General features: G+C 36.5%; 1 protein-coding gene across 1 annotated transcript in view; it reads right to left on the bottom strand.

Moving 5' to 3' along the window:
- Positions 1 to 530: 530 nt before the first annotated feature.
- The window catches only part of LOC125241638, a 28,320-nt gene continuing 18,776 nt past the window's right edge, over positions 531 to 10,074 (bottom strand). The window contains exons 2-4 of the mRNA XM_048150205.1: positions 4,201 to 4,377; positions 3,643 to 3,950; positions 531 to 3,537 (exon numbers count right to left, since the gene is read on the bottom strand). Coding sequence (XP_048006162.1) covers positions 2,844 to 3,537; positions 3,643 to 3,950; positions 4,201 to 4,377 — 1,179 coding nt within the window. The 3' untranslated portion in view covers positions 531 to 2,843. The remainder of the gene's footprint in view (positions 3,538 to 3,642; positions 3,951 to 4,200; positions 4,378 to 10,074) is intronic.

Genomic DNA, 10,074 nt, shown 5'->3' with positions numbered 1-10,074 from the left:
TGTGTATTTCCAATATTTATATTAATTACCCATAGAAATATTACACGTAGAATGATAGTTTCCATACAACTCATCGGCCAACAATGAAGCCAAAACCCGATCTATATGTGCGTGGAACGCTCCTGTTGAAAGCTAGGAACATACTAGGCGGACGTCCGTCGTAAATCGACCGCGACCGCGACCGATCAGTGTGCACGGAACAAAACATCCAGCAAGCCAGATTTCGATCGGACGTCCATGCGCTCAAGGCCACGTCCACGTCCATCGACCGATAGTTTGCACGGTTATGTGTAATTTCATTGTCCAGATTCCCATCCGCGGTCGATTTACGACGGACGTCCGCGTAGTATGTTCCTAGCTTTAAGCTAGTATTACGCGGACGTCCGTCGTAAAATGACCGCGACCGCGACCGATCAGTGTGCACGGAACAAAACATCCGGCGAGCCAGATTTCGATCGGACGTCCACGCGCTCAAGGCCACGTCCACGTCCGTCGACCGATAGTTTGCACGGCTACGTGTATTTCCATTGTCCAGATTCCCGTCCGCGGTCGATTTACGACGGACGTCCGCGTAGTGTGTTTCTAGCTTTACGCTCACGGCGCTCACCCCACGCACACATGCATATAAAAAATGTTGCCAGAGAAAAATGATTTCGCTCGAAGTTGGGATTTTTACAAAGTCCTTGTACTTGGTTGTAATAATTAATTTTTAATGTGTGTTCCATGGAAATGTTGTAAGTAATGTTTGAAATGAATTTATTTTAAAAATATACATATTGAGTGCCTATACAAATAAATTTCTGTTTGGTTACCTATTAAGTATCTGAAGTAACCGGGTACAGCAGGAACCCTTTTGATAAGGTGCGACTCTATCCGTCTGTCTGTCTGTCACATTTCTAAATATCTTAAGAACTGTCTACTTATGCTATCGATTTGTTTTTAACATCTACAAATTGGGAGTGTTATTATAGTGCTAACACATGAGCGTACGAGGAACTTGCCGCACCAAAGTCATCTAATTACTATCCTGTAAGTGGGAGCGAGAAAGAGTTAGCTAGCTCCCGCGTACAGGCATTCATGTGTAAACACATTTACTTTTAATTTATTAACATTGATTAGTAGCGCGATATTTACACATGTAATAAAACTGTGAAAATATCGAAAGTAGTGCGAAAAGCTTTTCCTTAGTATTTTTCCGGAAACGTTCGTATTTCTCATGCTAGTTCAGTCAATTTCAGTACTTCTTGTACTGAGACTGACTGAAATACGAGTACCATGACATTCGTACGTTTCGCAGACAGAAGCGGATTAGTAGGAAATCTAAAATGAAGAAACATTATGCTATGATTCTTAGCTAGAATTAGAATTTCGATAAAACAACAAAATTTATGTCTTTGAGAAAACTTAGAAAAATATTTTTCATTTTAAAATGTAAGTATTTCTTTAAATATACATACAAAGAACCTAAAATTTTTGTTACTTATATTTTAAACATCATTTGGCGGAAAAAAATCATTGGACTGCCAACATTCATAAGAACTGGCGGACGACGAAAATTTCAATTTTAGTATTTACAATTTCGTAAAAACATCACATTAAACTCTATACTTTCGCGTGGAATGTAATATCGGGAGGTTTCTTTTTATTATATGTTGTGTTATAACATCCATTCTCGACACAAACTACCATATTACTCGCAAATATTTTTTTTTCGGGAGGTGTTATTAGAACGACTTGAAATTGAGTACTGCGAGGGCCGTTCGGATACAATCACACAAGTGCGACAAAAAGTCGCACTTGGCATGGCTGCACTAAGATGTTCGGATATACGATCTGGTGTTATTTAATAATTGATCTAAGTAATTACCTATATCTGATATTATAATTAAGTGTCTTGTTTTTGTTCAGTGCCGGGTCACGGTATTCAAAAATGGTTCAATCCTACCCATTAATTTACTACCCATAAATAAATAAACCATGTAGGAATGTCTATAACTGTTGAATTATAATAACGACAATATTTTATTGTACATTTATTGATCAATTAGGATCCATCTTATAATAATTAGTTTTCAAGGTACCTAAATAAAAAAGTAGTTCTTTATAAATAACTTACTCATGAATATCTTAAATATAAACCTCTTACCTAATTATCATTCAGTACAAGATTAAGACACGATTGAACAGTTAAAAGCAAATTGAAAGTATAAAAACTAACTTTTCTCGATTTGGGAATTCAAATCATAAAAATAAATTAATCTTAATCATAATGATTAGCACAATTGGTTACAGGATAAAATCCTTTCTAAATAAAACTTAAGTGACACAGCATGATGTGAGTACAAGTAATACTAAATACGTTTTCCTACGATATCGTTGTTTCTCAAATTTATCATAGTGTATTTTTTTTTTTACAAGTCTACAATTTATTGTTTTACAAGGGGGCAAAGTTGTTGTTTAACCGCAACAGTTGTTTGACTGTACGTGTAAGAGGAATAAAGTGACTGAATGGCCACAGTGACAAGGATTGGCATGTATTTGTATGTTTTAATATAAAATAAACTACGTCCGTCAAGGGCGCAAAGTTACCAAAGTGATAAATCATAATAAACATCCAAATTTATTTTATACTGCAAAGAAATGTTGAATGTGCTAACGATTATGAGTAAGAAGTTAAGAGCAATCTGACAACTGAATTAAAGATAAAATTTTCATGTCAAAAAACTAAAAGCTAACAGCAGAATATTGGTTTTTATAAATACGTATTAAATATCAGAGGTTCTATGTATTTTAGTCGGAGTATGAGTAAACGCCTATTAAATAACGATTTGTACGTTCAATTGTTACACCCAAAATACTTTTACAGTTTGTTTATTTAGTTCAATTTCATTTTTCCACTTTCCTGTTTCTTCTATGACTTCGGGGACATGATCCACGTATCCTATTTCCTTGCACGGTGATGGAGGTATTATACTTATTATAGGAATACCAATTTCTTGAAATGAACTCATGGATGAGAAACCGCTTTCATCTTCCGTAAATTTGCTCACAGCATGGTTGTAATCTAGTTTCTTGTTGCTCAAAAATGATTTTCCGTTTTTTATTTTAGATTTTTCTTCAAAAGTATGATTTTGTTTTTCGCTCGAAAGCTTCAAACTTGCGACTTCGTTTTCCATGTTACCGTTAAGCGTTGAGAGTGGCATTATAAATTCTTTTATATCATCATCTTCTGCATCTACCAACGAACTTGGCAAGTCATCATATAGATCCGAATTTTCGCATACGGACTTTATTATTAATGAATTTGTAGATACATTTTCTGTTGATATCGTGCTGCTGTTGTTGGAGTTCATTGATTCGTTTTTAGCGTTACTCGCATGTATTTTGTCATTGGAGTTATTTTGAACATCGTTACAGGCGAGATCGGGCAGCTTAGTACTTAGTACGGTATTGGCAAGAGTAATTAGCCGTGATATTTCTTCAGTGATTTTTTGGGATTGTCCTGTCTCTGAAGTCAGTGATAATTTGGATTGGTTCCTGAAATAAACCGTTTGTTTTTAATTCATACAAATTTATTGGTGTCGTCCTCTTACTTTTCATGACTTATTAGTTTATTAATATATATAATTGTTAATTACTTACCAAGTACTGTTGTAGTCTTTATAACCATTAACATTACTTATTGATTTGCTAATCTTCTTTGTTCCAAGTTTCTTAGCCGGGCGCAAAGAATATTCCAGATGTTTGTTAACGTGTACGACTGACCGAGAACGCGGTATATCTGCTGCATTAAACGATTTCTGTAGGATCCTCTCTTTGGAAATATCTTTTATATTCTCATTAGATTCATTAAAGTCAGCTTTGTGACATTCAATATGGTTTTTTACTCTATTGAGAAAAGTAACTATCTGGTTGAGTAATGCTATATGCATTTGTCGATTCGCCTCGGTCTGAAAATAAAACTTTCTTCTCAATCCTACTTAGGTACTTTTGGCTAAATAGTTCAACAATAGGTTGTAGAAACAAATTAACGGGAATTCGCAAAATTGAAACAATAGAATTACTTCGCTTAACCAGAATCGTTCGCAAAGCGATAGCATTAGCATAAGCATGTTACAAACATACGTAATATGTGTATAACTTGATAAAGATGGTTCAATAACAGATAGTAGGCAGGTATATGCTATACATATAGCATACCTGCGCAAGCTGCCACCGCAGGGTGTCCACCTCCATGTGCAGCGCCGTGACCTCGGTGAGCTGCATGGCGCTGTGGCTGGCCGGCGCCGCTCTGTCCCCGGACTTATTGTCCTCCAATGTCTGCTCCTTGTCACCATTCTTGGAAAGTTGAGTGCTGAGCTCAATTCTTTCTGGAACCTGTAAACATAAAACATTACTGTTATAAACCAATAACACCAAAAAAAATCTGAAAGTTTCAGAGAACAAGTAATACACAAACATCATAATGCGATGAGCCAATTTACGACAGTAAGACAGTAAGTAAGTACAGAGCAAAACCAAATAACGGTATATTCATTATATCAGTCGGCTTGTGTATAGTTTTATAAAAAGTTGGGAATACTAACAACAGTAATGCTGATTGAGAGTGTCATGCGCTTCTCACGCTTTTGCTTCAAACATTGTGTCTCTAACCTCTTATCGAAAAGTGCACATTGCAGTCTTCATAACTGATGGGATGTTCTCTATTTTAAGGCCATATTAATGACAGTAGCTTATATTTAGGTGCCACTTTCAAACAACGAGATCCACCAATAGGCACTAACTTAAAATTTAACTTAATCACGCCATCTTTTGAATGTGCATCATTTCCGAGCGGTTTCGTGAAATTCATAACTCGCCTCATACTCATACTATATAATTTAACTGTCCCGGTAACGGACCTCGTAATTAAGTGTAATGAGTAATGTAATTATCAGATTTAGCTGTCCCGCGGCATATCATCTATTCATCAGAATTATTATTTCCGTGCCTGATATAGCGCAATTGTTTATCCAACAAGCAGATTTAAAAATAACAGTTGGTAGAACGACTGGTTAAAATAATCATAATATTATTATGCTGTAATTTATCTTTAAACATTTATATGAGTACACGGATTATGCTACTTGTCAATTTTGTTAGCAATATAATTTTGGACAAAACTCGGAAAAGGAATTGAAAAATAATACACCTTCCTCTGGGTTCAAACCTGCGGACGCTGCGGCCAAATACCGCAACTGTCTATTTGTTTCTTACGACTAAGCCACGGAGGTACTAGTGTTATGCGTTATTTACAATATCCATTACTAAAATAAGTACATAGTCTACGAGTTAAAGGGGAGTTTACATCTACATATATCTAAATGACTCTCTCAATATCTAATGGACTATTCCAAAGTTCCGCTCAAGTGGCAAGCGACACTCTCAGGTTGCGCGAGGCGGTGCCAGGTTGCCAGGGTCCCTCGTGTGTGGCGGAGGCCCAGCCGCCTGGAACCGAGCACGCGTGATCAAGGCCACTGGTCAACATCTCACGTTACACTGCCTACTTTTCAACTGCATGTGAAGACGTCTTGTGAAACCACTTTTATTGTTTGTGTATCGGACGCGATTTCGTTTTGCTATTTGTAAGCTTCATTTCATTCATCAAGTGGAGTTATCTTAAAGGCACATGTATTTTTTTGCAAATTTTGTCTGACTATTGTCTCAAATCTGGATGCATATATAGGCACATACTTGGTTATAAATGGTATTTTTTATTTTATTTTATTGGTATAATACATATCACCTCTTACTGCAACTATTTCAAATCTATTTCGAAAGACTATAGATTTCTTTGTGTAGGTAATAGATAGTCGTCACCGACGTTTACTAACGTTGCAACCGCGTGTTACTTAAGTGTCTTATTAATGGTACCAAAACATTTAAAGACAATTAGAAATTGAAATAGCTGCCTGCCTCGAAGACCATACGGAATAATTTTCACCGAGGTTACGTAAAGTCTGAGTCACAGCCCCAAATATATTAACCGTTTCATTTGTGTTGTTCGCCGCTGCGTTTCGGCAGTCGAGTAGAGAGATGTTTTAGTAACCGGGCGGGTTGCCGGCACGGTGAGGCAAGTCCGTCATGCTCAGCCGGCGACGCGTGACGCGGGCATCCGGTTAGGGCCCTCGGAAGTCCTAACGACCGCCCTACCCCTCCCCATATTCCCGGATACACCGACAAGTGTACCTTTGTCTTGCTGCTATGACAACACAGGTACCATCATACCGAAAGTGTCGTCGGGATAATGCTCTAACCGGGTTAAAATCGGTGCAATATTTATCGAACAATCAATATTAATTATTAATTATGGTTGTCTTAAATTGTAATAAATTTGTAAAATAAATATGTACCTATAAGTACAGTGCATCGGAAACGTCAAAAAAATATGCACGTTCAGATGGCGTTATACCTTTGGAGTTGACATTCTATTCGGTTAGATGGTATTATCGCAAAATTATGGTTATAATTGTCAAAACTGAGCTTCAAATGTTACTTACATCTTTGAAGATATGGCAGTATTGGCAGTCTACTCTACTCGTAAATATTGTGCAATGTGGTTACACATTTTACTTTGCCAATAGATTCATTATAAATCCACTTTCTTGTGGTTTATAATATGATTGAAACTTGAACTTTCAGTCTTGGACACTCAAGACTCAAAAATATTATAATTTCACTAACTTGTCATATTATGAATTGAGAAGAATTTCTTCGCCCATCACTTTGGGCTACCTGTTTATTGTTGTTGTTTGTTGTGAGAATACATAGTTGTTTATGGTTTACTTCCTTCCACTGATGTTAAACAGTATTCGAATACGAATTAACGTTCTGCCGCCACGCAATGCCGGTATGGGTATCCTGGTGTCATAATGGGCATGCTTGTTAATCAAATAAATACTATCTAAAGGTTCGCTATTTTGTTTAAACTATTAGATGTTTAATGACTCTTCATTCCTGAGACTCTTCCTATGCGAATCCAGCGGTAGCAAAGGAGAGATGGGAGTTTTTTTTTGTAAAACTGCTTTAAAAATATCATGTTGGTGGGCACGTAGAATATTGACTCGTTAGGTACTTACCTACTAATTTTAACCAATGCATGTCACGGACATAACATCTACATAGGTACGAGATTATTGGACATTGAAGTGATCTACCCTAAATATAAAAAGTAAAGTAAAATAGCTACTTGTTGATTACAGTGGTGTGTGGTGGTACATAAAAAATATATGTCGAATTTTTGTGTCGATAGAAATTTTAAATTTCTAAAATTCTACATTATAATCGGAAGTCAGGCTCATAAACCAAAAAAAATCTTCTCCGATTTTAATGTCATTCCAGAAAGGCAATCATTAATACTGGTAACACCAGTGCAGGCACGGCTGGCCGTGACCTACATTATAAATGTACGCAAAATCACGTCTATCTGGTGCTACGCTTAATAAAGTAAAACAACAAGTCGACAAGTGCCTCTTCAATGAAACTCGCTTTTTATTTTTTGCCGACTATGACCCGTGTGGTGCCTGGTTATGGATTAATTTTAACACCCTTTTTCCTCCCGTAGGCGTCGTAGAAGTCGACTATGGGATATTACTAGCCCCGATGCATATATTTTCGTCTAGTCAGACCATTTTTTGAGGTTCTCCTGTTTGTACAAAAATAATGTCTTAGTTCAAAAATCATTATCATTATTCATTAATGTTTAATGCTAATACTAATCTAGTTTATTTTTTATGGCAGTATTGTACAATAACTAAATCTAAATACAAGAAATATCATTGATACTGATAGGAAAAAAATTACGATTTTTATTTTATCTTTTATGAATGGGTATTACAATACATGCCAGATGTAAGGGGGCCCAAAGGAAGTACCTAACTAAGTTCTGCTAATAAACTTTAAACAATTCTTCAATTGCATGCAGAACTGCTATAGGAGAGGAGAACGTGATTAAGACATTTTTTTTTTTAAAGTATTTTATTTTTACAATATAAGTCGCATGCAATTTTATTTTAAAATCAAATTAAACTATATTATAGCACTTTTACAAATCTCATTACTGTGACGTGATATACCTACATGTGTAAACGTTATTATTATAAGTAGAATAAACAAAATATTTCTGTATTACTTTTGCATTGGGGCTAGTATCAATAAAATTGTGAAGCAGCCGATAGGCTTAAATAGCAACCTGTGAATGCAATATTACAATTTTGTTTTCTGTAAAGTCGTGAATTGCTAAAAGTGGTACTGAAACTTGAGAAGCATGTGCTCTGCCTACGCCTTTTGCGCATACATGAATTTAGTTATGTACCTATCTATATGTATTTTATGTGACATGATTTTTTATTAAGATACAAGTAGGTACATAATATCGGAGTATAATTATTTCACATTGAATAATGAATTTTGCGATCTTTGTAAGTTTCTCGACCGATTTTAGCAGCACTACCTATTTCGTCTAGATTTAGGTAATAATTTCGTTCATTTTTCGCATAAAAGGACAATCGAAATAATTAGTTGTCATGATTAAAATGCCAATGTAATTGAGAAAGAACATACATAATAAATACCACAGCATTAAACATTACCTTCTTACCTCCTCCTCGTGTCGCAGCGCAAAGAAATGGCATAACCTCACCTCGGGAGGTAACTCATTCATTTCGCATTATGCACGATCTGGATCTGGAAAATGAGGTGCCTGCTTATTCTGTATGCCGTGCAACTAACATAAGAAGTAGGGATGAGCTTTGTTCATTCGGCGGGAGGTGCGGTGATAGAATGGAGGCTGTGGCATGAATCAAAAAGTTATCGGGGTCATAATCACCCATTGTACAAAACATACAAAGATTGATATACATATTTCACAAACCGTTCCTACGGAAAAAACACTTGAATCAAATGAAAAGGTCATTGGAAGAGGCGAAATAATTTTTAGGGACCAATAGTTATAAGTGCATAGACTACCTTTTTCTATGTGGTACCTCAGAACCACATAGAAAAAGGTACGATGGCCTAGATGTCGTTGCACTTTTGGGGGACGCTCGGATAGATGGCGCTAATATTAATATTTGATATTTCAACACATATCAAGCTAAGAATATGGGCCAAATTGTCAAAACTGAGGTTTAAAAGTTTTGAACTTGTGTCGAGAGATGGCAGTCTATGCACTGTGATTACATATTTTACTTTGACAGTAACTCTTTAGAATACTTGATCCTCTTGATAGTAAGGGTAACATAGTTAGTAAATAGTAAGGGTCAAATACTACTTGTACTACTGCGCTTTACTCCTCAGCCAGTACCAAATAACAATAATAGTGGTAGTTATTGAATGTAGGCGTGTTGTTCACGGTTGACGCAAACATACAATGCTCGGCGGCATGGACTGCGCAAGAGTGCCTATACAAATGACATGCGCGTCACGTATGCGCTTCGTGTCTGTTGCGCGTTCCCTACGTGCGTCAGGGATCGCGGGGCGAACAGGTTAGACTTATCCTGTCAAAATGACAATGAAAAAATAAATCTTACTGTATAGTCACTGTAATTAGTCAATTGAGGAATTAGTAGTTTTGCGTTTATGGTTCTGGGATCATCCACATATTACGTCACACCAAATTTCAGGTTTTTGGACCCCTCCCCCCCCCTATGTCACGCTTTTTTGTATCCCTTTAACAGGGATTGTCACATTTAGTATGACCCCTCCCCCCCCCCTTACACTGTGACGTAATATATGGATGACGCCTACAACAGATTTGTATGGAAATATTTATGGCCTAACCTACGACCTCGGTTTCTTTAAAGCAAGAGTGAATATGCTATTACTGAATCAGTGAGCTCCATCTTAGACTGTCTTCACTTTTCATCAGATGTGACTAGGGTCAATCTCCGATCCGTCTATACTTAATTTAAAAAAGTGGGTGGAGTCTCTTCGCGCGGAAGAAGTGAAACTTCGTAACATAACCTTAAAAACATTCTGCCAAGTGACTGTGATCAAAAGTTTCACTTCAAAAATTGGCATATTTTTGGCATTTTC

This window comes from Leguminivora glycinivorella, chromosome Z (assembly GCF_023078275.1).
Source record: "Leguminivora glycinivorella isolate SPB_JAAS2020 chromosome Z, LegGlyc_1.1, whole genome shotgun sequence".
In the NCBI taxonomy this organism is placed as follows: Eukaryota; Metazoa; Arthropoda; class Insecta; order Lepidoptera; family Tortricidae; genus Leguminivora; species Leguminivora glycinivorella.
This window is presented reverse-complemented; position numbering and strand designations above follow the sequence as displayed.